The 27,408-nt window shown below is 44.1% G+C and overlaps 3 protein-coding genes across 3 annotated transcripts in view; all 3 read right to left on the bottom strand.

Annotated features, from left to right (window-relative positions):
• Positions 1–1,342: 1,342 nt before the first annotated feature.
• LOC132591141 (zinc finger protein 883-like) lies at positions 1,343–7,481 on the bottom strand. The gene is made up of 4 exons (XM_060270882.1): positions 7,430–7,481; positions 4,910–4,992; positions 3,826–3,952; positions 1,343–3,179 (listed from the first exon to the last, which is right to left on the bottom strand). Exons 1-4 carry the CDS (start codon positions 7,479–7,481, stop codon positions 1,456–1,458), a joined length of 1,986 nt encoding a protein of 661 aa, XP_060126865.1. The 3' UTR covers positions 1,343–1,455.
• On the bottom strand, positions 6,821–15,919 carry LOC132591125 (zinc finger protein 239-like). Its single transcript, XM_060269840.1, has 3 exons — positions 15,821–15,919; positions 13,455–13,581; positions 6,821–10,215 (listed from the first exon to the last, which is right to left on the bottom strand). Exons 1-3 carry the CDS (start codon positions 15,833–15,835, stop codon positions 9,284–9,286), a joined length of 1,074 nt encoding a protein of 357 aa, XP_060125823.1. The 5' UTR covers positions 15,836–15,919; the 3' UTR covers positions 6,821–9,283.
• LOC118081246 (zinc finger protein 93) overlaps positions 15,847–27,408 on the bottom strand; it is a 25,482-nt gene continuing 13,920 nt past the window's right edge. Inside the window, 5 exon segments of the mRNA XM_060269452.1 lie at positions 15,847–16,001; positions 16,659–16,717; positions 17,246–23,000; positions 25,204–25,330; positions 26,718–26,800. Of these exon segments, the coding sequence (XP_060125435.1) occupies positions 21,391–23,000; positions 25,204–25,330; positions 26,718–26,800 (1,820 nt within the window). The 3' untranslated portion in view covers positions 15,847–16,001; positions 16,659–16,717; positions 17,246–21,390.

Genomic DNA, 27,408 nt, shown 5'->3' with positions numbered 1-27,408 from the left:
CCAGGCGTGCCTGGAGTTGTTCAGCAACCACTCGCTCAGTCACTTTGCCCAATAATGGTAAATTTGGAAGAAGATCCCTCCCTTTCCCCCCCTCTGGGGGGCTTAGGCAAGCGAGTCTGGGGGGAGCCCACCATCCTGGGGATCTTGGTGGGAATGGACCTTGAGAGATACATGCAGGCACCTCCAAAGTGGTGGGTTTCCAGTCCTCTGCAAAGTGGGGCTGAGTTAATTCATCTCCACAGACAATGCTGAATGGAAGGGGCCCTGCCTTCAAGGCACTTTGTGGATCACACTCTCCAGAATGTGCCAGTGATAAGAGTGTGGTCAGCAGAGTATGCAGCAGAACATCGGAGGATTCCCCGTAGCCAGCTTCCCCCAATTTCCCGTTAAGAGAAAAACTCATTTCCCACGCGGTTACGTTTAAAGTATGAAGTGTTTATTGTCTCAAAACACAGGACAAAGATAAACACACTAACAACTATCAGACATTTCTTCTGAATTAAAGAAACAAATATACAAGTGAGATCCACTAGCATTTTCCACGCTGGCTCACACTGCTGTGCAAAACATTATAGCCGCTCAGACTCTCCCCTCCTGAATGCAATGCAGTCTTGACTTTTATACCTGCCTCTGCAGGCCTCGAGATACCCGAGATGAAGGGAGGAGTAAATGTGGGAGGGGATGGAGGAGAGTTTTATGGCTGGACTCTATCTGGGACTTTATCTTGCACCTCTGAGCCTCCTTGAAATTCCTCTCCACCTATGATTCCCCAGACTGCTCCTCTACCACTGCCTATCTCCTGCTTCAAGGATGGGAGACACCACCAATTGATGGCCTGTTCCCCTGCATTTTTACCCTGTCCTCCTGCCCAATGTCTGGACTCTTTTTTTTTTAACTAAATTTTATTTTTAACTTTCAACTTTTACAAACTTTTTAGCCACAAAAACAAAGACTTTACAAATCTAATTTCCCTTCCCTTCGACTTCCCTCCCCTCTCTTCTGCGTTTATTTATTTTATATCTTTTTAAATTAATGGAATATGAATAAATGGTGAAATGCACTGGGAAAATAAGAAATTTAGAAGAGAGAGCAATCTTTGGACTCTTGGCAGTACCGCACACTGGCTTAAAGGAGAAGGGACACAAATTGCCTCTATACTGAAAGAGGCAGGCTTCTCATCCAAAATGGAAGGCAAAAAAAAAGCCAATTACGAAAAAACAGAGTTAAGGAAAATTAAAATTAAAGATTCAGAAGCCAATTCTAGCACTCAGCACTTTCATATGCTCCCTGTAGGATCTCTTGATATGACTGAAGATCTTTCTACACTCCAACACTTTCTAAGATGTTTCCCCTATTTGAATTTTTTGAGGTCTAGTCAGGTAGGTTCTGCTGCCAAAGCTCTTATGTTTAGTAAGTTTGCTACTCTGATTAAAGCTCTTCTTGCACTCCAAACGTTTATATGGTTTTTCCCCCTGTATGAGTTCTTAGATGCCGATTAAAGGGGCCACTCTGACTGAAACTCTTTCCACACTCACAGCACTTATAAGGTTTCCCCCCTGTATGAATTCTTTGATGTGAGCTAAGAGAGCTACTGTCAATGAAGCTCTTTCCACACTCGCAGCATTTATAAGGTTTTTCCCCTGTATGAGTTCTTTGATGCGCGGTAAGAGAGCTACTGTGCCGGTATGTCTTTCCACACTGCAAACATTCATGAGGTTTTCCCCCCGTATGAGTTCTTTGATGCTTAGTCAGGTTGTCACTGTGACTGAATTTCTTTCCGCACTCGCAGCATCTATAAAGTTTTCCCCCTGTATGGGTTCTTTTATGTCTTGTGAGGTGGCTCCTCCGAACGAAGCTCTTTCCACATTCCAAACACTTGTAAGGTTTCTCCCCTGTATGAATTCTTTGATGAGAGATGAGAGAGCTACTGTCAAAGAAGTTCTTTCCACACTCCCAGCATCTATAAGGTTTCTCCCCTGTATGAGTTCTTTCATGTATAATGAGCTGGCCTCTCCTACTGAAGTTCTGTCCACATTCCAGACATTTATAAGGCTTTATGCCTGAATGAGTTATTTGATGCAAAGTAAGGGAATATTTGTGACTGAAGTTCCTTCCACACTCCAAACATTCATAAGGTTTCTCCCCTGTGTGAATTCTTTGATGGGTAGTGAGCTGGCCACTTTTATTGAAGCTCTTTCCACACTCGCAGCATTTATAAGGTTTTTCCCCTGTGTGAGTTCTTTGATGCGAGGTAAGAGAGCTATTGTGCCGGTATGTCTTTCCACACTGCAAACATTCATGAGGTTTCCCCCCCGTATGAGTTCTTTGATGCGAACGAAGGTGGCTTCTTTCCCTGAAGCTCTTTCCACACTCGCAGCATTTATAAGGCTTTTCCTCAGTATGAGTTCTTTGATGAAGGGTAAGGGATGCAGCGTAACGAAAGCTCTTTCCACACTCCAAACATGCATGAGGTTCCTCCCCTGTGTGAATTCTTTGATGCTTAGTCAGGTTGTCACTGTGACTGAATTTCTTTCCACACTCGCAGCATCTATAAAGTTTTCCCCCTGTATGAGTTCTTTTATGTCTTGTGAGGTGGCTCCTCCGAACGAAGCTCTTTCCACATTCCAAACACTTGTAAGGTTTTTCTCCTGTATGAATTCTTTGATGAGAGGTAAGAGAGCTACTGTCAAAGAAGCTCTTTCCACACTCCCAGCATCTATAAGGTTTCTCCCCTGTATGAGTTCTTTCATGTATAGTGAGCTGGCCTCTCCTATTGAAGTTATGTCCGCATTCCAGACATTTATAAGGGTTTCTGCCTGTATGAGTTCTTTGATGCAAAGTAAGGGAGTATTTGTGACTGAATTTCTTTCCACACTCCAAACATTCATAAGGTTTCTCCCCTGTGTGAATTCTTTGATGGGTAGTGAGCTGGCTACTTTTATTGAAGCTCTTTCCACACTCCAAACATTTATAAGGCTTGTCCCCCATATGAGTGCCTTCCTGCTTAGTGAGGGACTCACTGTGAACGAAGCTTTTTCCATACTCCCGGCATTCATACGGTTTTTGTTGACTGTTGGTTCCAACTTGAACCCCCAGTTTCTGTTGTTCCTCCTGCTCTTCAGCTCTTTCTGGTGCCACTTCTGATGGTTCCCCCTTAATGCGGATCCCCCAAACATCTCCTGGTGGATCAAAAGGAAAGCTAGTGAAATGCTGCATTTTATAAAAGCCTGTCTGTATAAGGCCTCAGCCACATTGGAGCTTAATGTGGACTTGAAGTTGCTTGTGTCTCTCTTTTTTATTTTGCATCAACTACTATTTCCCCAATGGGCTCAAAGATCTCTCCCTCTCCCACAAACACCTCCTGTGTATGCTCAGTTCCCTGGGGACAGAGAGCAGGTTCAGATCCCTTGCTAGGGTTGTCCGGACCTGGACCTCACAGAACTACCATTCCCAGCAGCCTGGAGACAGCTGTTCACCTCCCTCGTAAGGTGGTGATCTCTCCTTTATTGGAGATTTCTAAACAGAGTGTAGGGGCCACCTGTCAGGAATACTTGAGCTGTGGCCCCTGCTTTGTAGAGGGTTGGAATAGATTACCCTGGAGAACCCTTCAAGGTCTACAATTCAGGGAGTCTATTTACAAAATGTCCTCATCCAAGTGGCAGCCCACTCTTCTCCCTCCTAAATTCAGCATTTCCTGATGCAAGAGAAACCAATAAATAAATAAATAAATAAATAAGATTTAAAATATAATAAATAATCACGTTAGTGAATTGTGGGCATGTTGAAGCTATAGACCTTAAGGTAAAAATAAAAAAGCATCCTTACCTACAGATACCACCATCTCATGAATCTCTAGCATGACCTCCTCATACAGAGCTCTCTGTCCTGGATCCAGCAGGGCCCATTCCTCGTCAGTAAAACTGAAGGAGACCTCCTCAATGTTCACCAATCCCTAGAAGAAATCAATTCCCTTCCTCATATAACCTTCAGGGAAAGGTGAGGCAACAATGTACCCTCCAATCCAATTGGACAGTGAGCAAGTGTGGGTTTCTTTACCTTCGGTGTTTAGAAAATAAACAAATGCAAATGGCATCTACCCATTAGTTCTTAAAGAAGATTCCAAATAAAGCTACCAATATCGTAGTGCTGGTATACAAATGGTGCAGCTGTCTTTAGAATAGTGTATAGTTCCAACCGGCTGTCCTCTAAAATTGTATCGTAGAGCCAGAAAACGTTGGGAAAAGAACCAACAAAATAATCAAGGGATTTTAGAAACTCCCCTATGAGGATTTTTCTAATTTACAGCAAAGGGGCTAAAGAAGGAATATAATAGCATGGTGTGGAGAAACAGGCTAGAGGAAGGTATTTCTTCCTCTAGGGTGATACTGAAGTCCAGGACCGTTCAATTAAGTTAAATGTAGGCAGATTAAGGACAAACAACAGAAAGCACTTCTTCACACCATTAAACTCTGCAGTTCACTACAACAACATGCAGAAACGGCTGCCAAATTAAAAGAGAACTGGACAAATTCATAGCAGATAAGGTTAAGACCACCAGCCATGATCGCTGAGCACTGCCTCCACTTGTTATGGGCAGTATACTCCTCACTGCCACTTCTAGGGAATCACCTGAAGAGTGCTGTTGCGTTCAGCTCCTGGTTGCAAATTTCCCACAAGCATCTAGTTAGGTATCTGTTGGAATAGGATGCTGGACTAGGTGGGCTAAAGGCCTGATCCACCAGCTAGGCTTTCCTTAGGTCATGTTTATGGTGTCATGTTTATGGTCTCGAGCCAGCCCACTTCCTCAGAGGCAGCCGCCTCAAAAGCACACGGGTAAGAGTGTGATCCCTCCAAGGATGGACTCACTCCAGCTATCCCCCAAATCTCTCCCCAATGATCTTTCCCTTACCTCAGCTGGACGCATGGTGATCACTTCCTCTCCAGGGTATCGTAGGGTGGGTCCAGAGTCTTGTTCTGATGCCATTGCACATCCTGTGAATGGGAAGATGGCGGCCTAAGAACTCATGAAAACAGTGAAAAGGAAGTTCCTAATTGCCCACAAGAGTGTGGTGACCAAACAGGACCTGAGAGGCTAAAGAGTGTTTGGAAAGATGTATTTCAAATACATCAACAGAAGACCAGCAAATGCAGTTTAAATTATGAAAGGTCTGACAGTAATATTATGAACAAGAAACCAGTGGCATGTTACACATTGCAGAAATGTGGGAAAAAGAGGGAGAAATAAGGAGCAGCCTATGGAGATCATTTCTTTTTATAAGGACCTTTCTTTTAATAAAACATGAAAATTGGGGTAACTACATTTAACACCTGGGACACGGGTGGCGCTGTGGTCTAAATCACAGAGCCTAGGGCTTGCCGATCAGAAGGTCGGCTGTTCCAATCCCTGCAATGGGGTGAGCTCCCATTGTTCGGTCCCAGCTCCTGCCCACCTAGCAGTTCGATAGCACGTCAAAGTGCAAGTAGATAAATAGCTACCGCTCCGGCGGGAAGGTAAACGGTGTTTCCGTGTGCTGCTCTGGTTCGCCAGAAGCGGCTTAGTCATGCTGGCCACATGACCCGGAAGCTGTCTGCGGAGAAACGCCAGCTCCCTCAGCCTATAAAGTGAGATGAGCTCTGCAATCCTAGAGTTGTCCACGACTGGATCTAATGGTCAGGGGTACCTTTACCTTTTTACATTTAACACCTCCTTCAAGGATCACTGCTTTGTGTTAGCGAAGGGGCTATGAGCTATGCCGTGCAAGGCCACCCAAGATGGACATGTCATAGGGGAGAGTTTTGACAAAATGTGATCCACCTGGATTTAATATTTAGCTATCTTTTATATATACAGTGGTACCTCGGGTTAAGAACTTAATTCGTTCTAGAGGTCCGTTCTTAACCTGAAATTGTTCTTAACCTGAGGGACCACTTTAGCTAATGGGGCCTCCCGCTGCCACGCAATTTCTGTTCTCATCCTGAAGCAAAGTTCTTAACCCGAGGTACTATTTCGGGGTTAGCAGAGTCTGTAACCTGAAGCGTCTGTAACCCGAGGTACCACTGTATATAGAAATGATGGCTTTAGGCATATCGGTTTCCACGCGGTTCTGTGGGTTTTAGCTGCATTTTCTCTTTTAATTTTATCTGCGATCCGCTTGGAAGACTTTTTTTTTTTATGAAGCGGTTTAGAAATATTGAAAATAATATAAAATAACTACAGCTGCAGCTGTCCAGGGTACATTCTTAAGGACCAGCAATTAATTAATTGATTTCAAAATGAAATATTTTCAGCGCTGAGTATCAGGGCCTACTAAAAAAAACTTTTCCCCCGGCTTGAGCTGCGCGGGGTCCGCCTGGCCTTGAGGAAGCCCCTATTCTGCCCTATGGAAGAAGTCCCAGCAGCTCTTCCCTCCTCCATCCCTTCCCACATCTGACCAGGAGGTGGCAGGAGAGGCAGCCTTAGAACATGGAGAAGATCCTCCGCGACGAAGGCAGAGGCCCCTCCAGGCCAAGCAGCTGCGTTCCTATGACAACACTGAAAGGAAGAACAGGCTCGGGACAGGAAGCGGAAGCTCCTACTCTTGCGAAGGCCTCCCCTTCCGCTCTAGGAATCTCAGCCCTGTGGCCCTGGTTAACCCTTGCGGAGCGGAAAGGAAGTCTGGCGGAATCCTCTCCTCCAGCAGGTGCTCCATGCAGGATCCGGTGCCTATGGGCAGCCTTAGTGTCATAGAATCATCATCAATATTATTACTATTACTATTTTATTTATAAATGTCCCGCCTTTCCCCATAACTGAGTGTCTGCGATCGTAGAAAGGATAATCTTTACCATTAAAGAGATTAAAGAGGCATTAAACTCCCATATGGTCAAAATATAAAGATATGAATAACCATTTTAAAATATACCAAATAATCATAAAAAAGAATCAACCAGTTCTTCACCTCCCTCCCCTGCTCTGTGACAGCTTGTCATAAAACGCACAATAACAGTTTGATCTCAACATCCTTACGGTAGTTCAAATCCACAATAAAAGAAGCAAGTTGAAAGGCAAGAGCATTAAAATCAGAATCTCAGAACTGTATAGCTGGAAAGGGACCCAAGGGTCATCTAGTCCAGCCCCCTACAATGCAGGAATCTCAGCTAAAGCATCTATGACAAGTGGCCATCCAACCTCTACTTAAAATCCTCCAAGGAAGGACAGTCCACCACCTCCTGAGGGAGACCATTCCAATGTTGAACAGCCCATACCATCAAAAGGTTTTTCTGAATGTTTAGTCGATAATCCCTTCTTGTAACTTGAAGCTATTGATTTGAGTCCTAGCCTCCAGAGCAGGAGAAAACAAGCTTCTTCCCTCTTCCATGTGACAGGCCTTGAGATATTTAAAGATGGCTATCATATCTCCTCTCATTCTCTTTTCCCAGTTAAACATACCCAACTCCTTCATACGCTCCTCATAGGGCTTGTTTTCCAAACCCTTCATCATCCTGGTTGCCTTCCTCTGCAAACGTTCCAGCTTAATAAATCTCTTCCAAGTTTTTATTATTATTAATTAAATAATGTTCTGTTCATAATCCAGAGCCCAGGCCAATGTGCACAAACAATAGGAAGTTCAGTTCTTTATTGGCAAAGCATTCAGTTACATCAGCAAGGGATACATGGAACACTTCTGCTAGTGTTAAAAAATAAAGAAAGGTGTGCGAATAGGGGCCAACATATACCAGTGGCACATGCCCACAAGAGACCTCAAGTTCTCCTACCTACCTCTTGACTAGATTTCTGCAATACATTATACGTGAGACCCTTTGTGAAGAAGGCTCAGAAACTACAGGTGCTGCAGCAACTGGCGGCCAGATTGCCAACTGGTGCATAATGCTCTGAGCATATAAAACCTTCCTTCAGGAATTAGCCCACAACCTGCATTGAACATCTGAGGTCCTCCTCACTCTGCGTTCCTCCAAGCGAGGTGCAGAGGAGTGGCAAGCATGGGACTTTTGTGGTGGCTCCCATCACCAAAGGAGGCTACTTTGAGGAGGCAGCAATATTTATTTTCAACAATGCTTTTGACATTTAACTTGCAGAATTTTAGAGATTCTTGGCCTCTTTAAGGGGCTCAGGTATGCTTTCTATGTATACATTTTTTTATTATTTTACTTTGATACAGCCGCTCATAGACTCTCATAGCTTGTCCCCACCTGAATGCAATGTAGTAATACACATGCGTACATTCCTGAGATAAAGGATGAATGAGTCGGGAGGCAGACATCTGGCCTCTGACTGTTGCTAGGTTACGCAGTGCACCTGGTGCTCTATCTCTCAACATCTGGATGTGGGGGAAAGAGCTGGCTCAAGACAGGGACCAAGAAATTAGTGCAACAGCACTCATTTATCAAATTAAACCAACATGCATGATCTGGTGTGCACAAGCAACCAGTGACTTATCCTGTATGACAGCTCCAGGTATTATTATTTATTATTACACTCAACATTTTATTAAATATGTATAGTGCCCTATACACGCAGGTCTCAAGACAGCGCATGGGATAAAATCACACTATAAAAACACAATATATATATTTAAAACAAAAACCCCACCCCACCCCAAAAAACCACATTTTAAAAGGGGATTGGATGTCAATCAGCCTGAGGCCTGGTTAAAGAGCTTTTGCCTGGTGCCTAAAGGTGTATAATGAAGGCGCCAGTTGAACCTCCCTGAGGAAAGTATTCCACAAATGGGGAGCCGCTGCAGAAAAGGCCCTGTTATCGTGTTGCTTCCTCCAGGCCTCTCATGGAGGAGGCACATGAAGAAGGGTCTCAGAAGATAACCTCAGGGTCCAGGTAGGTTCATATGGAAAGAGGTGGTCCTTGTAGCTGTTGCTTTATGCCCCTCGTTGTAAGTGGAGGCAGTGGGTGAGGGGATTGAGGAGAGTCCAATGGCAGGACTCTTTCTGGGACCTTATCTTCCACTTAGGAGCCTTCCTGCAACTCCTCTCCTGCCTTCATCTTGACTCTCCTCTACGACCACCAACCCACCTCTTGCCTCACGGGTGGCACTGAACCTCCCTATAAATCTTCCACTATCCATCCTAACCCCCACTCGAATTCCCACACTGGCTTGCAGAAGAAAGGCCACAAACTGCTTCCATACTGAAAAAGCAGGTTGAAAGCAAAAGCCCCTTTCCCCTCTAAAATGGAAGGCATACTGGGATCGAAAGGCTTCAGAAGCAGCAACGGTCTATTGTAAAAGCTGGCGATAAGGAAGGGAATTCTAACACTGAGTGGAATCTTTCATTTGCTCTCTGCAGGAGCTCTTGAGATCACTGAATATATTTCCACCTTCCAAGCTTCAGGTGTTTCCCTTCTATGAATTATTTGATGTGAGTTAAGGGAACCTCTATGACTGAAGCTCTCTCCACACTCCAAGCAATTATAAGGTTTCTCCCTGGTATGAGTTCTTAGGTGCTGAGTAAGGTGACCACTCCAACTGAAGCTCTTGTCACACACCATACATTTATAAGGTTTTTCCCCTGTATGAGTTCTTCTATGCTTAGAAAGGGACCAATTAGCACTGAAGCTCTTTCCACACTCCAAACATCTATAAGGCTTCTCCCCTGTATGAGTTCTTTTATGTCTCGTGAGCACACTACACTGAATAAAGCTCTTTCCACATTCCAAACATTTATAAGGTTTCTCCCCTGTATGAATTCTTCTGTGTCTAGTGAGGTGGATATTCTGCCTGAAGTTCCTTCCACACTCCAAACATTGATAAGGTTTGTCCCCTGTATGAATTCTCTGATGCTTTATGAGGGAGTCACTGTGCCTAAAGCTCTCTCCACACTCCCTGCACTGATAAGGTTTCTCACCCGTATGAGTTCTTTGATGCAAACTAAGGTGACCACTTTGACGGAAGCCCTTTCCGCACACCCAGCATTTATATGGTTTTTCTGCTGTATTACATCTTTCCTGAAAAGTAAGGTAGTCTATGCAATTGAAGTTCCTTCCATGCTCCAAACATTCATAAGGTTCCTCTCCGGTGAGAGTTATCTGGCTTTCGTTAATCTGAGAAGCAGTGGATTCCCTCCCCGCATTTTGCGTTTCGTTCCCCTCTTGTATGTTGGTAACATCTTGAACCCACAGCTTCCATTGCTCCTCCTGCTCCTCGGCTTCTTCAGGTGGCACTTCTGGTGGGTCCCCCTCAATCCGGAACCTCCAAACATCTCCTGGTGGATTAAAAAGAAAACCTGATAAAATGCACATCTGCTCATACTGGAATTTAATGTGGCCTTGAATCTGCTTGTGTATTTATTTATTTTTATATTTTACACCATCCCAAGAACATCCTCCTCATCGAAGCGGTAGCCCATGGTATAAGCAAAAATCTGCCCTTATTCCCTTATGGGGTACACAAGAGCCCTTATTGAGTTCTCCATCAGTTGGAGAATATAACAGAGGCCAACCAGAGAATTTTGAGAAGCAAAGCCTTTATTTTTGCTGTTGCAACAGGATCCTTCCCCTCACGCAGGAGAACAAGGAAGAAACCCCAAACAAAGGTGTCCTGCCCTTAAATAGAAATTTGAAATTGGTTTCAGCCCACCCCCCAGAAGCATGACCCATACGTCACAGAAGGGGTATAGCCCAAGACCGCCCTCCCTAAATTCATCATAGATACATCATGAAAGGGGGAAGTCTGGCGGCAGTAATCTGAGCATCCTGGACCCTGCCCCCTGCCCCCAAAACCTAATCAAGTGGGGGGGGGATTTACATTTCCCTGTTTCCCAGCCAAGTTAATCACATCCTTTTGTCTGGCACTCAGGTTTCAGGATGCCAGGAATTATCACTTTAATTCCTGAGACAATGAGAAGGTTTCCCCCACCGCCCTTCTTGCTTGCAGAAGAACACCTGGTCAGAGAGAGTCAAAATGGTGTCAGTCAGGCCTGTCTTCCTGTGCTGCTTCAGACATGTGCCTGTACATTCATGTACATGTTTATGGACAGTTAATATATATATAAAACCTTAAAATTCTTACAACGCCCACCCTTCCTTCTCTTAAACTCAGAAACAGAATAAAGAGGTTTTTAAAGTTGCCAGCCCTTCCTGCTCTTGCCATAGGGACAAGAGGGAATGCACGCCGTCACCAAAGCAGGGCCGTTGCTGGGTGTAGGCAAAGTGGGCGGTGCCCCCCCCATGCTACTGCGGGTGGGAAACGCTCCAGAGCACACAGCAGTGGGTGGAGTTGCGCGCTAGCCAACCAGCTGGCACAGAAAGGGGGAGGCAAGTGGGGAAGTGACAGATCTATGGGAGTGCATAGAAGGGACACGCACGCAACTCGCCCGCCACACCTCCTGCTCCGGGCTGTGAGGGAGGAGCGCTGCCCCTGGTGTAGGCGGACTGCACTCTCCGCCTCCTCTGGGCTTCTGAAAGATGGGAGCAGGAGCTTCTCTGCAGCGATAGTGCGTGTGATTGGTGGCTGTGTCAAGGGCTGTTTCTGATTGGCTGCCATTGCGGTGGAGACGATTGGTGTAAGTCTGTGATGCTGGCGAGCGATTTTCTCAACCAAAGCTCAACAACTCTTGATATAATCATAGAATAGAATCATAGAGTTGGAAGAGACTACAAGGGCCATCCAGTCCAATCCCCTGCCAAGCAGGAAACACCATCAAAGCATTCCTGACAGATGGCTGTCAAGCCTCCGCTTAAAGACCTCAATAAATAAATCCCCCCCAAAAGCTCAGCAACTTATGATAAATCCCCCTAAAAGCTCAACAACTCTGGATAACACCCCCAAAAGCTCAACAACTGTGGACAATCCCCCCCCAAAGCTCTTAGTGGCTCTTAGTACAGCCCCCCAGTGAACCTTATGGGAAAAGTGTATTTCCAACGTTTGATGGCTCATAACACTATGAGCCATAGTTGGATGAGCCATGGTGTTGGAGTAACACCAGTGCTTTTTTCGGTGGGGATGCAAGGGGGCGCATACCCCTAAACATTTTATGAATTTAAAGGGAGAAGAAATTCACTGTATTTATTATCCCCAATTAGAACTGTATTTGTTTTCCCCGATGGTAATTTTCCTGAGTGAAAATGATAGTATCCCTAAGCATTTTAAAAGGGAAAAAAGCACTGAATTATTACACAAAATTATATATCAATGGAACGGGTTACTCAGGCATCCCCAAACTGCGGCCCTTCAGATGTTTTGGCCTACAACTCCCATGATCCCGTGCTAACAGGATCAGTGGTTGGGGAAGATGGGAAATGTAGTCCAAAACATCTGGAGGGCCGAAGTTTGGGGATGCCTGGGTTACATTAACCCTAATGTATGAGTTGTTTTTTCTAAACTCAACCCTCAGTATTCAGGTTAAATTGCCGTGTTGGCACTTTGCGAGAAATAAGTGGGTTTTGGGTTGCAGTTTGGGCACTCGGTCTCTAAAAGGTTCGCCATCACTGTGCTAGGAGCACCACCAAAATGGGCCTGCAGAGCAAATGCCTGCAGAGGGCAACACAAGAAAGTGAGCCAAGCTGCACACTTTGGGGAAATACCGGAAGGAAACTAATCAGTCCTACTGGAAGGAAAAATCCCTTCCAGAACCCAAAATGTGACTCTTTCTCTAAAAGGTTCGCCACCACTGGACTAGAGACTTTAAAAAACCACACACAAATGGTCTGGTCTTTATGGCAAGAGTGAAGAACCTTTGAGTGTCTTAAGGTAAAGGGGCCCCTGACCATCAGGTCCAGTCATGTCCGACTCTGGGGTTGTGGCGCTCATCTCGCTCTATAGGCCAAGGGAGCCGGCGTTTGTCCACAGACAGCTTCTGGGTCGTGTGGCCAGCATGACAAAGCTGCTTCTGGCGAACCAGAGCAGCGCACGAAAATGCCGTTTACCTTCCCGCCGGAGCGGTTCCTATTTATCTACTTGCACTTTTGATGTGCTTTCGAACTGCTAGGTGGGCAGGAGCTGGGACCGAGCAACGGGAGCTCACCCCGTTGCAGGGATTCAAACTGCCGACCTTCTGATCAGCAAGCCCTAGACTCTGTGGTTTAACCCACAGCGCCACCTGGGTCCCTTTTGAGTGTCTTAGGATGCTGCTAAACTGCAGCACCCTTCAGCCCCAGCAAGCATGGCCAGGGACAAGTAGGATGATTCAGAATTGTGGTTCAGCATGGTATGCTCAGGGGCAAAATCAGATTTGCAGGGATTTGCATAAGTACCTCATAGCCAATGTGTCCACTCTTTAATGCCTATATCAGATGCATGTCCTGCTTTTGGGCTTCCTCTGAGCACCTGGTTGGCTACTGTGAGAATCAAATTGTGGACTACATAGGCATTTGCATGGTTCTTCAAATGTTCTTTTGTCCAGATGAAAATCCCAACACTCTTTCTAGTGAGCTAATTGATAGTACCACCAACAGGAATTTATACCTCCCATAGTTACTGATTAAGGGGAAAAGGGATATTTACCCAGAGACGCCACCATCTCATGAATCTCCAGCATGACCTCCTCATACAGAGCTCTCTGGTATGGATCCAGCAAGGCCCATTCCTCGTTGGTGAAATTCAAGAACAGCTCTTCGAAGCTCTCTGATCCCTGGAAGAAAAAAACACACAAACCCTTCCTTGAGATACTCAAAAGGCAAGATGTGGGGCAGCATCTCTCCTCCACTCCCACTGCAATGGGAGACGGAGCAACTGGGGATTCTACCTTTAGTGTTCAGAGACCAACAAATGCATGTTGCATCTACCCATTAGCTCAGTGTTTTTCAATTTTGGGTCTGCAGCTTTTGTTGGACTACAGCTCCTACCATCCCTGAGGACTGGTCATGCTAGCTAGGGATGATGGGAACTGCAGTCCAACAACAGCTAAGGACCCAAATTTGAGAAACACTGCATTAGTTCTTAAAGAAGTCAAATCTTCTAACAATAACGTGTAACTTGTATGTGAGATTGCCCATCTTCCTGTCCTTCAAGAGGGAAGCAAAGGTAGTGACATTTTTTAAAAAAAGTTTCCAGAAACCAGTTTAGTTGCAGGCATCCCCAAACTGCGGCCCTCCAGATGTTTTGGCCTACAACTCCCATGATCCCTAGCTAACAGGACCAGTGGTTGGGGAAGATGGGAATTGTAGTCCAAAACATCTGGAGGGCCGAAGTCTGGGGATGCCTGGATTAAGGTCTCTTTCAGGAAAACTGATGGGGAACATTATTAAAGACAACAACATAACCAAATGTATAGTAGAACAAGCCTTGCTGAAGCAGAAGCAGCATGGCTTCTGCAAGGGTGACTGACGAGCCATTTGATTTTTTGACAGCGCACCCAAATTCTTTTAGTACAGTCCCTCACCAACGTCTTGGTGAGTCATGGAATAAGAAGAGAGCCCGCCTTATGGATCAGCAACTGCTTAAAGAACAGAAAGAGGAGAATGGGAAGAAATGGCCAACTCTCACAAGGAAGGGATGCTAGAAGTGAAGGCCCCTAAGGATCAGTATTGGGATGAGTGCTTTTTAAATAGCTTATATATGACCTGGAGTCAGTGCTGAGCAGTTAGGTAGCCAAGTTTGCTGATGGCACCCAACTGTTCACAAGAGAGTATTGCGGAGAGCTCCAACAGGACGTCTTCAAATTGAATTGAACACTGAACAGCAAACGTAATTCAAGGTGTTTAAGCAAGTAGTCATACCTTGGTTCTCGAACAGAATGCATTCCAGGAGTCCGTTCAACTCCCAGAACTATTCAAAAACCAAGGTGCGACTTCCAATTGGCTGCAGGAGCAGCGCTGGACATTCAGTTTCTGAAAATCATTCAAAAACCGGAACACTCACTACTGGTTTTCAATTGTTTGGGAGTCCCCAGGCGTTCGGCAACCAAGGTACAACTGTAATTCAAACTTGTAAGCAAGTTTAAGTAATGCACATTCAAGAAAAATGATTCTAATTTAACTAGACTACTCATGGGATCCGAGTCGGTGATGAATGAGCAGGAGAGACAGATAGCTCAGTAAAGAAATTGGCACAGTGTGTGGAAGTTGGGAAATGGTTAGAGAGCATTGGTAAAGTGATTCAAAATAAAGCTGCCAATATCACCATGCAGATATACATCATGCAGATGGTGCAGGTCTCCTTAGAAAACTGTACGGTAATAATTTGTAGAGCCAGAAAATGTTGGGGGACAAAGAAAATAATCAAGGGGTTGGAGATATATGAGGAGTTTCTAATTTGGAACAAAAGTGCTTCAGAAGGAACATGATAAGAGATGTACAGAGGTATGCAAAGGATGGGGAAATGGGAGACAGGGAGGTGTTTCTCCATCTAGGATGATACTGTAGTCCCAGGCTGTCCAATGGAGCTAATTGTGCACAGATTAAGGGCAAACTAAAGGAACCACTTCTCCACAATGTTAAACTCTGCAATTCACTAACGCAACATGCAGTAATAGCCACAAAATTAAAAGAGAACTAGGCAAATTCGTAGCAGATAAGGTTATGATTGACTATCAGCTATGATGACCGTGTGCTGCCTGCTCTTGCTTTGGGCAGTTCCTGGGAAGCACCTGAAGAGGCATGTGGTGCTCAGCTCCTGGTTGCTAATTTCCCAGAGGCATCCCCTGGTCACTGTGGGAATAGGATGCTGGACTAGGTGGGTTAATGGCCTGATCCACCAGCTAGGCTCTTCTTAGGTCATGTTCGAGGTTTCATGAGCAAAACTCAGTCAAGCCAACCCACTTCCTCAGGCGGCACCCTCAGAAGCACAGGGATAAGAGTCAGGCCCTCTCTTACAAGGAAGGACGCACTCCCGCTATCCCCAACATCTCTACCTGATGACCTTTCTCCTACCTCAACTGGACGCATGGTTCTAGTTATAGGTAGGTAGCCGTGTTGGTCTGCCGTAGTTGAAACAAAATAAAGAAATTCCTTCCAGTAGCACCTTAGAGACCAACTCTAAGCATGGTGGTTGCTTTCTCTCCAGGGTAAAGCAGCAAGGATCCACAGTGTTGCTCCAATGCCATTGCACAGCCTGTGAAAGGTAAGTGGTGGTCACTCGAAATGACATTCTTAATTTGTCAAAATGAGCAAGACTGTGGCAATCAAACAGGACCTGAGAAGCTAAAGAGTTTTTGGAGAGATTTATTTTAAATACCTCAACAGAAGACCAGTAAAAGCCTTTGAACTTATGAAAGGTATGAGCAAAAGATTATCAAACAGAAATCAGCAGCACATCACACATTGAGGAAACGTATGAATGAGGGAGAAATAAGCAACAGCATATACAAATGATGGTTCTGGAGTTGTAGATTTATAAATATACAACTTAACTTTTAAACTTATGTCTACTCAGAAAACGAATAGGCAAGATTAAAATTATCTACAATTTAACCGTTGCTGAATTCTCCATAGGCCTGCCTGAACTCCACCAAAATACACAGCCACTGAACTGACGAAAAAACTCAGCTACCAATCCAGAGTGAAATTACAGGCCTTAGATAAGTGGTATTAAGAGATAAATCTTGTATCTAGGATATAGGATCCAGAAAATTTCAAACAGAGAATCAAGCCACGTAAAATTATCCCAAGTTACATGAGGAACAGCTGCATAACATTTTCCATTGTTTTAGGGTGTGCCTTGCCCCCCCCCCCGGTCTATTAGAGTACAAGGAAACACAAGGTCACCCACCTGTCAAAATTGTAGTAGACAGTGTAGCAGGGAAAGAGGGAGAAAGATCTGGATTTGCCCTGCCAGGTGATAAAGGGAAAGAGCACATAGAAAAGCATGATTTTAGGAAAAATTATATACAGAAATACATTATATTAGGACAGATATAAATACCGTATTAGGGAAGCTATGCGTTCATTAGTAGAAATCTGCACTAAAATGCCGGTAAATTTGCAAGAGGTCCTTTCTTTTCATAGGATGTCAATGCCTGGGTGACTAAATTTAATACGGGGGGGGGGGGAGACACACAGAGAAAACTATGATTGAAAGAAATTGCCCACACCTAATGGATTTTTTGAAAATCCCCAGCAGGCAAGAGGGACGCAGAGAGGAATGAAGCCTTTGTGCATAACAGTTCTGCATGGGTTTGTGAATTTTAGCTGTGCTCTACCTTTATTTTAATCTGTATGCCACTTCAATACTTTTCTGATAAAGGGTTTAGATATTTTGAAAATAAAATAAAATAGTAGATACATTATGAGGGGCCGACATTTTTCTACGAAATATTATCAGTGCAGAGGAACACTTTTGATTCTCTATTTAAAAACCTTTTTCTCTCTCTCGGGTTAAGGTGCGCGGGGCCCGCCTTGCCTTCGTCCTCCTCCGAGAAGCCTCTTCTCCTGCCCTATGGGAGTCCCAGCTCTTCCCTCCTCCTCCTCTCCGTCTCTCCTTCCCCGCATCTGACCCGGGGGCGAGAGGAGAACGGGAGAAGTTCCTCCGGGATCAGGACAGAAGCCCCTCCAGGCCAAGCAGCCGCCTGCCACGGGAATGACAGGCATGGGACAGGAAGCGGAAGCTCCTCCTCAGGCGACGGACTCCCCTTCCGCTCTAGGAATCTCGGCTCTGTGCCTCTGGTTAACCCTTGCGGAACCGATCAGAAGTAAACTGTTGGCTGCTCCGAGCGGAGCGCGAGAGGCGCCCCGATTTTCTCTGGAAAGCCCTGCAGGATCAGGCCCTGAGTGCACGATCCTCTTTTTCAGCAGGTGCCCCATGCAGGATCCCGTGACCATGGGCAGCCTTAGTACCATATAATCATCATCAATGTTGTTGTTGTTCCTGCTGCTGCTATTATTATTTTAAATTGAGAGTCTGACTCTGAGATCGTAGAAAGATCATCTTTACCATTAAAGAGATTAAAGAGGCATTAAACTTCCATATGGTGAAAATATATGGATATGAATAACTATTTTAAAATACAGCAAATAATTCTAAAAAGAAGTAACCAGGTCTTGACCTCCTTTCCCTGAACTGTACCAACTTGTCATTGTAGGGAGAACCAGTTCTGAACAGGTACCGTGTCCCTCTCCCCTCATGGGGGCCTATTTTGCTGATGAGCAAGTTACAATGTCTCAAATAAATAGTTCTAGTTACAGGTAGGTAGCCGTGTTGGTCTGACGTAGTCGAAACAAAATAAAAAAATTCCTTCCAGCAGCACCTTAGAGACCAACTAAGCTTGTCATAGGTATGAGCTTTCGTGTGCATGCACACTTCTTCAGATACACTGAAGCAGAAGTCCCCAGACGCTTATACAAATAAATAGTGTCGTGTTTAGGAGGCTTACACCTATATAAAATACATCCATATATGTTAAAATGCACAATAATTTGATCTCAACATCCTTACTTAAAATGTATAAAACAAGCATGTTGAAAGGAATAAACATTAGAATCAGAATAATAGAATTGCAGAGTTGGATTGGACCCAGAGGACCATCTAGTCCAACCCCCTGCAATGCAGGAATCTCCGTAAAGCATCCATGGCAGGTACCAGCCAAACTCTGCTTAAATTCCACCAAGGAAGGAGAGTGCACAACCTCCAAAGGGAGACCAGGAAACCGTTCCAATGTCCAACAGCTCTTCCTGTCATAAAGTGATTGCTCTCTCTTCCATGTGATAGCCTTTCAGATGTGGTCTGATCAAGGCAGGAGAGTAGTACTATTACTTCCCTTGACACTAATTCTGTGGATGCAGGCTAGAATAGCATTAATTTATTTTTTACTCCTGCTGCATCACACGGTTGACTCATGTCAAGCTTGTGTTCTACTAAAGCTCCGGGATCCTTTTCACATGCACCTTGGCAGCAACTCCCTTCTGAAGGTTCCTTGAGCTGGAGGTTAGGGCAAAGGAGGTGAACCAAACACAGCACAAATATATCTCACCGAGAACCCTCCCCTAGTCTGGATATTTCAGAAGCATAAAATTTGAAACCTTCATGAAGGTGAAGAAACATGAAGTCTGAAACGGTGTCCAATTAACACACTAACTTTTACATGGTTGTCTGGAAAAATTATGAACCTTCTACCCTGTTGTGGTTTCTTGACAAAGTCCTGAGGTTTATTATACAGTCATAGCTTGGTTTTCGAACAGCTTAGTTATCGAAAGCTTTTGCTCCCAAATGTCGCAAACCCAGAAGTGAGTGTTCCAGTTTGCGAACGGTCTTTGGAACCTGAACGTCCGACACAGCTTCCGATTGAGTGCAGGAAGCTCCTGCAGCCAATCGGAAGCTGCACCTTGGTTTTTGAACATTTTTGGAAGTCGAACGGAATTCCGGAACGAATTCCATTCGAGAACCAAGGTACGACTGTACATGTTTTTTAATGAGCATTTATTCGTAAGGGGCTAAACACAGTAAAAACAGAATCAACCCAGACTTCATGACAACTGGAAACAGAAACAAATAGCAATGTCTTGGACAATGAAACAATTAGAGGAGCTATCATATATCCAGAATATTTCTGGCCTTCCTGACAGGGGCTGAGGGAGACCTTTTGTCCATGAAGAGGGTGATCTGAGAGGCTACACTCTTTGGAAAAATATACTTAATGCATGTCAGCAGAATACCAGGTAAAGCATTTACATCTATTAAAGATCTGCAGCATAGCCATTACAAGGAATCAGACTATTTTATTATTATTTTGTAATTTTAGAAGAGATGAAAGATAAATGTCAGATCCCATAGGCAGGATGTGGATTCAAAAAAAAAAAAAAAAGGCTGGGAAATTGAAATGGGGAAGGAACACCCCCACCTGGAACTAAGCAAAAATATGGAACAATAAAATTTAATGCATACAAGATTCAAAAGCAAGGTCTCTTCCAAGTTGTTAATTAATTCCAAGTTGTTCCAAGTTGTTAATTAATTAATTAACTAACTAACCCTAATTAATTAATTACATTTCTGTTCATAATCCAGAGCCCCAGCCCAATGTGGGCAAACAATAGGAAGTTCAGGTCTTTATTGGCAAAGCACTTGGTTACATCAGCAAGGGATATAATTAACACTTCTGCTAATGTTAAAAGAAAAAATATGGTGAACTAACAGGGACCACCATATTATACCAATGCACAGGCTCACAAGAGACCTCAGGTTCTCCTACTAATGCAGAGCTTTCCAAACTTTTCATGTTGGTGAAACGATTTCTAGACATGTGTCATTTCCCGACAAACTAATTCAGTTTTACTAGCAAACGGAAGGTGAAATGAACCCCTTTCCAGCCCTGGGAGGAACTCAGGGCGGTTCACAGGATACAATCACAACATAACGCAAAATATATAATTGTAACAAAAACCACACACACACACACACCAAAAACCCCACATTCTAAAAGGGCATTAGATGTAAATCAGCCAGAAACCTGGTTAAGGAGAAAGGCTTTTGCCTAGTGCCTAGGCTCCAGGTGAACCTCCCTGAGGAAAGTATTCCACAGATGGGGAGCCACTGCAGAAAAGGCCCCGTTATCGTGTTGCCACACTCCAGGCCTCTCACGGAGGAGGCACATGAAGAAGGGTCTCAGAAGATGACCTCATGGTCCAGGTAGGTTCATATGGAAAGAGGCGATCCTTGTTGCTATTGCTTTATGCCCCTCGTTGTCAGTGGAGACAGTGGGTGAGGGGTTTGAGGAGAGTCCAATGGCAAGACTCTTTCTGGGACCTTCTCTTCCACCTCGGAGACTTCCTGCAACCCCTCTCCTGCCTTCAGTTTGGCTCTCCTCTATGACCACCTCTTGCCTCAGAGGTGGCACTGAACCTCCCTGTAAATCTTCCACTACCTATCCCACCCACCACTCAAACACCTGCCCGTCCCTCACACTGGCTTACAGGTAATAATAATAATAATAATAATAATAATAATAATAATAATAATTTATTATTTATACCCCGCCCATCTGGCTGAGTTTCCCCAGCCACTCTGGGCGGCTTCCAACTGAATATTAAAAACAGTACAGCATCAAACATAAAAAACTTCCCTAAACAGGGCCACCTTCAGTTGTCTTCTAAAAGTAGAATAGTTGCTTATTTCCTTGACATCTGCTAGGAGGGCGTTCCACAGGGCGGTGCCACTACCGAGAAGGCCCTCTGTCTGGTTCCCTGCAACCTCACTTCTCGCAATGAGGGAACTGCCAGAAGGCCCTCGGTGCTGGATCTTAGTGTCCGGGCTGAATGATGGGGGTGGAGACGCTCCTTCAGGTATACAGGACCGAGGCCAAACTGCTTCCATACTGAAAAAGCATGTTGAAAGCAAAAGCCCCTTTCCCCTCTAAAATGGAAGGAATACTGGGATCCAAAGGCTTCAGAAGAAGCAAGGGTCTATTGTAAAAGCTGGAGATAAGGAAGGGAATTCTAACACTGAGTAGAATCTTTCATTTGCTCTCTACAGGACCTCTTGAGATCACTGGATATTTTTCCACCTTCCAAGCTTAAGATGTTTCCCTTCTATGAATTATTTGATGCGAGTTAAGGGAATATCTGTAAGTGAAGTTCTTTCCACACTCCAAGCAATTGTAAGGTTTCTCCCCGGTATGAGTTCTTAGATGCTGAGTAAGGTGACCACTCTGACTAAAACTCTTGTCACACTTCAAACATTTATAAGGTTTTTCCCCTGTATGAGTTCTTAGATGCTGAGTAAGGGAGCCACTGAAGCTCTTTCCACACAGCGAGCATTTATAAGGTTTCTCCCCGGTATGGGTCCTTAGATGCTGAGTAAGGTGACCACTCTGACTAAAACTCTTGTCACACTTCAAACATTTATAAGGTTTCTCCCCTGTATGAGTTCTTAGATGCTGAGTAAGGGAGCCACTAAAGCTCTTTCCACACTCCCAGCATTTATAAGGTTTCTCCCCTGTATGCCTTTTTTTGTGCAAAGTTAGTGAATCTAGGCGACTGAAGTTCTTTCCACACACCAAACATTCATAAGGTTTTTCCCCTGTATGAATTCTTTGATGTTTAGAAAGGGATGAACTGACAGTGAAGCTCTTTCCGCACTCCAAACATCTATAAGGTTTCTCCCCTGTATGGGTTCTTTTATGCATGATGAGGTGACTATTCTGACTGAAGCTCTTCTCACACTCTGAACACTTATAAGGTTTTTCCCCTGTATGAGTTCTTAGATGCAGAGTAAGGTGAACACTCTGACTAAAACACTTGTCACACGCCAAGCATTTATAAGGTTTTTCCCCTGTGTGAGTTCCTTGATGTTGTGAAAGGTGGCCACTCCGGCTGAAACTTTTTCCGCACTCCAAACATTTATAAGGTTTCTCCCCTGTATGAATTCTTATGTGTCTTCTGAGCTGGCTACGCACACTAAAGCTCTTTCCACATTCCAAGCATTCATAAGGTTTTCTCCCTGCATGCCTTCTTTTATGGAAAGTAAGGGACTTTATGTGACTGAAGTTCTTTCCGCACTCCAAACATCTATAAGGTTTTCCCCCTGTGTGAGTTCTTTGATGTTTCGTAAGAGTGCCATTGTCACTAAAGCTCTTTCCACACTCCCAGCATCTATAAGGTTTATCCCCTGTATGAGTTCTTTTATGTCTTGTGAGAACGCTACACTGAATAAAGCTCTTTCCACATTCCAAACACTTATAAGGTTTCTCCCCAGTATGAATTCTTTGATGCCTAGTGAGGGAGTCACTGTGCCTGAAGCTCTTTCCACACTCCCTGCATTTATGAGGTTTCTCGCCTGTATGAATTCTTTGATGCAGAGTAAGGTGTTCTTTCCGACTGAAGCCTTTTCCACACTCCCAGCATTTATATGGCTTTTCTGCTGTATGACATCTTTTATGAAAAATAAGGTAGGCTCTGTCACTGACGTTCTTTCCACCCTCCAAACATTCTTTAGGTTTGTCCCCTGTGTGCGTTATCTGATTTTCGTTAACCTGAGAAGCAGTGGGTTCCCTCCCCACCTTCTGCGTTCCTCTGCCCTCTTGTCTGTTGGTTCCATCTTGAATCCTTAACTTCTGTTGCTCCTCAGCTCTTTCATGTGGCCCTTCAGATGGGTCCCCCTCAGCCAAGATCCTCCAAACATCTCCTGGTGGTTTAAAAAGAAAAGCTGGTAAGAGGCTGTAAAATGCACACCCGCCTATACTGGACTTCAATGTGGCCTTGAACCTGCTTGTCGTCTGTATTTTTTTGATTTTACATCATCCACAGAACATCCTCATCTAACAGATATCTCAGCTTTCCCTTTCTCAAGTTTGGGTGTATAGAGAGGGTTTTCTTTTTTTAAAAAAAATGTTTTTAAAAGTACCCATAATCTTTGTCCCTCCATATGTGGCTGAACTACAACTCCTATCAGCCTCAGCAAACATGGGCAACAGCTAAGTTGTGGCTCGGTGGTATAAGGAAGGCTGAGGCTTCTTGCTCCTGACACAGGGACAACACCATTACTGGCCCCAACAACATCCAACATACCATCTCAGGACTATTTAATTGCTCATCCTCTAACATTGTGTATGCCATCAAATGCCAACAGTGCCCTTCAGCTCGCTATATAGGACAAACAGGCCAAACTCTACGCCAAAGGATAAATGGACATAAATCTGACATCAGGAATTACAAGACAGAGAAACCAGTAGGAGAACACGTCAATCTCCCAGGACATTCTATACAAGATCTCAAAGTAGCTGTCTTACTACAAAAGAATTTCAGAAATAGACTGGAAAGAGAAGTTACTGAACTGCAACTTATCACCAAGCTTAAAACCATGGAGAGACCTGGTTTGAACAGAGACGTTGGATTCTTATCTCATTATACATGATAAAGCGATCCTCAGCTATCTCACCCTTTGCTTTTTCATGCAAGTCCATTTGCAGTCGTTTACAGTCGTCAACAGCTATCAGTCAGTCAATCACCCATTTCCACCACCCTCTGAGTGATACCCCTCCCCACCCTTTCTCTACATATAAGCGTCTGGGGACTTCTATTTCAGTGTATCTGAAGAAGTGTGAATGCCACGAAAGCTCATACCAAAATAAAAACTTAGTTGGTCTTTAAGGTGCTGCTGGAAGGAATTTTTTTTATTTTGTTTCCTCTGGATACTGTTACACTGCAGCTCCCATCACCCTGGCAACATTGCCAGAGGGTGATGGGAACTGTGGTTGAGCAATGCCTGGGAAGGGACAAGGGGTCCACACACCTGTCACCCTTCTTTCCTTTCCGTTTTAGAAGCAGAATCCAGAAATAATTGTGCTGCAGAATAAGGGGTGAGCAATCATTGGAAAAGTTGCCGAACATTTCGGCTCTCGAACATCGAAAACCCAGAAGTGAGTGTTCCAGTTTTCAAACAATTTTCGGAAGCCGAATGTCCGGCGTGGCTTCTGATTGGGTGCAAGAAGCACCTGCAGCCAATCAGAAGCCGCGCCTTGGTTTTCTAACAGTTCCTGGAGTCGAACGTACTCCCGGAATGAATTAAATTCGACAACCAAGGTACAAATGTAAATATAAACATAAACGTCAGCCCTTGATATAGCAGGGAGGAAAAAGAAAAGCTAAGGAAAGGAAACAACAAGATTGCACTGACTACCAGTTAGTTTTTGTCTTCAATTCCCTTTTAATCTCTTCCTTCAGGAATCAGCCCACACCCTGCATTCATCATCTGAGGTCCTTCTCACTGTGCCCTTCTCCTACCAAGGTGCCAAGAGTGCCAACACAGGCATGGGGCTTTGAGTGGTGGCTTCCACCTAGGCAATGCTCTGCCTAGGGAGGCTCCCCAGGAGCCAATCACTGGCTACTTTTAGGAGCAAGGCAATAATATTTCTTTTCAGCCAGGCTTGGGGCCTTTACCTTACGGAATTATAGTGGCCTTAATTTTTGCATCCTATGGTAACTTGCTTTTGAGTCGACCTTTCATGAAAAAGCAGCAAAATGCAATGAATAATAATGCCTAATATCTGCCACGCCATCACTGGCCAGAAAAAAAGAGAATCAAGAGAAGTCACTCTTAACCAAATTTTAAAAAATCCTTCTGGTATGTATCTGAATAAGTGTGCATGCACATGAAAGCTCATACCAATCTTAGTTGGTTTCTAAGGTGCTACAGGAAGGATTTTTTTTATTTTGTATCGACTACGGCAGACCAACACAGCTACCTACCTGTATCTAACTCTTAACCAATGTGTCTATTCTTTGACCCAAAGGGTTCTTCAGATGTTCTTTTCCCACAGGGGAAATTAAGAACACTCCCTCTAGTGACCAACAGGAGTTCACACCTTCAAGGGGGAAAGGATCCTTACCCACAGAAGCCACCATCTCATAAATCTCCATCATGACTTCCTTGTACAGCGCTCTTTGGCCTGGATCCAGCAGGGACTATTCATCGTCAGTGAAATGCAAGGACACCTCCTCAAAGCTCATTGATCCCTGGAAAAGGAAAACAATTCCCTTATTCATAATCCATCCAGGGTAAGGTGTGAAAAAATGGGCAACTGGAGATCTTAAGTGTTCAGAAATCAACCAATGCTGATGGAATCTACCAAATTTAAATAGTGCACCTTCAAGCAAAAAAAAAATCTAATTTAACACATCTGCAAATGGGATTAGAATTGGTGATGACTGAGAAGGAAAGTGACATTTGGGATCAAAGCAGATAGCTCAGTCAAGATATTGGCACAGGGTGTGAAAGTAGTGAAATGCCGAATTAGGGACCACTGGTAAAGAGATTCAAAACTAAGCTGCCGATATAGTGCTGATATACAAATCTATGGTGCAACTTCCCTTAGAAAATGGTATGGTTCCAGTTGCATGACCTCAAAAATAATATTGTAGATTCAGAAAATGTTGGAAAAATAACAAACAAAATAATTAATGGGTTTGAAAAATATGAGGAATTACTAATCTGGAACAAAGGCGCTTATGGGGAAATATGATATAGATGTATAAAGGTATGTATGACGTCTCCACCCCCATCGTTCTGCCCGGACACTGAGGTCCAGCGCCGAGAGCCTTCTGGCGGTTCCCTCGCTACGAGAAGCCAAGTTACAGGGAACCAGGCAGAGGGCCTTCTCGGTAGTGGCAGCCACCCTGTGGAATGCCCTCCCACCAGAGGTCAAAGAGAACAACAATTACCAGACCTTTAGAAGGCATCTCAAGGCAGCCCCGTTTAGGGAAGCTTTTAATGTTTGATGAATTTCTGTATTTTAATATTTTGTTGGAAGCCGCCCAGCTGGGGGAACCCGGCCAGGTGAGCGGGGTATAAATAATAAATTATTATTATTATTATTATTATTATTATTATTATTAAATAGGAGAGGGGGAAGTGTTTCTCCCTCTAGGATGACACTGTCGTTCAAGGCCGTCCAATGAAGCTAATTGTGCACAGATTAAGGACAAACTAAAGGAACCACTTCTTCACAATGTTAAAACTCAGGAATTCACTAATGCAATATGCAGTAATGGTCACCATATTAAAAGAGAATTAGGCAAATTCAAGTCAGATAAAGCTACAACTACCAGCCATGATGACTCCACTTGTTTTGGACAGAATACTCCTCACTGCCTGTTCCTGGGAATCACCTGAAGAGTGCTGTTGTACTCAGCTCCTGGTTGCAAATTTCCCAGAGGCATCTGCTTGGTCAATGTGGGGATAGGATTCATGAGGAAAACTCAGTCGAGTCAACCCACTTCCTCAGAGGCAGAAGCCTCAGAAGCACAGGTACAAGAGTCGGGCCTCTGCAAAAACGTTCTCTGTAACAAATACGGACCCACTCCAGCTATCCCCAACATCTCTCCCTGAGTATCTTTCTCCTACCTTAGCTGGACACATGGTGGTAACTTCCTCTCCTGAGTAATGTAAGGAGAATCTAAAATGTTGGTCTGATGCCATTGCACAGCCTGTGAAAGGAAAGAAGGTCGTCAAAGAATTCGTGAAAACATTGATGAAAAAGTTCCTGATTTGCCCAAGTGAAAGATTATAAAACAGAAATCAGCAGCACATTACACACCGAGGCAATGTGGAAAAGTAACTAAAAGAATATGCAAATGATACATATGGAAACACAAAATATTAATATTAAAAATTAACTTTTAAACGTATGTTTGTCTACTCAGAAAAACAATAGGCAAGGACAGAATGGATCTCATGGCCAGCTGAGATAACTCAGTCAGTAGAGCATTAAACTCTTAATCTCAGGTTGTGGATTTGAGCCACAAAGTTCTGTAATGTGCAAACCTGCCCAGCACCTTTCACAGAGTGAGAGGGGAGTGAAGGAAGGGTGGGGGAGAGAGAGAGACAGCATTTATTATTTAAAACCGATGCCTTTATGTATATTAGTTTCTGCATGGTTCTGTGAATTTTAGCTGTGTTCTATCTTCATTTTCATCTGTGTGCCACTTGCATACTTTCCTGATAAAGGGTTTAGATATTTTGAAAATAAAATAATTACAAGATAGATTCTGAGGGACCGACATTTTTCTGTTAAATACTTTCAGTGCAGAGGAAC

Source organism: Zootoca vivipara, chromosome 2, assembly GCF_963506605.1.
Source record: "Zootoca vivipara chromosome 2, rZooViv1.1, whole genome shotgun sequence".
In the NCBI taxonomy this organism is placed as follows: domain Eukaryota; kingdom Metazoa; phylum Chordata; class Lepidosauria; order Squamata; family Lacertidae; genus Zootoca; species Zootoca vivipara.
The sequence above is the reverse complement of the archived record's forward strand: the minus strand, read 5'-3'. Positions and strand labels throughout refer to the sequence as shown.

Bases quoted from the DNA above. Each gene is read 5' to 3' on its own strand.
- LOC132591141 (XM_060270882.1), bottom strand. From the start codon at position 7,481: ATGATGAAGGGTTTGGAAAACAAGCCCTATGAGGAGCGTATGAAGGAG. The intron at 4,993-7,429 runs GTATGTTTAACT...TCCCATTCACAG, and splicing joins GGAGCGTATGAAGGAGTTGG to GATGTGCAATGGCATCAGAA. The intron at 3,180-3,825 runs GTAAGGATGCTT...TTGATCCACCAG, and splicing joins TGAGATGGTGGTATCTGTAG to GAGATGTTTGGGGGATCCGC.
- LOC132591125 (XM_060269840.1), bottom strand. The intron at 10,216-13,454 runs GTAAATATCCCT...TTAATCCACCAG, and splicing joins TGAGATGGTGGCGTCTCTGG to GAGATGTTTGGAGGTTCCGG.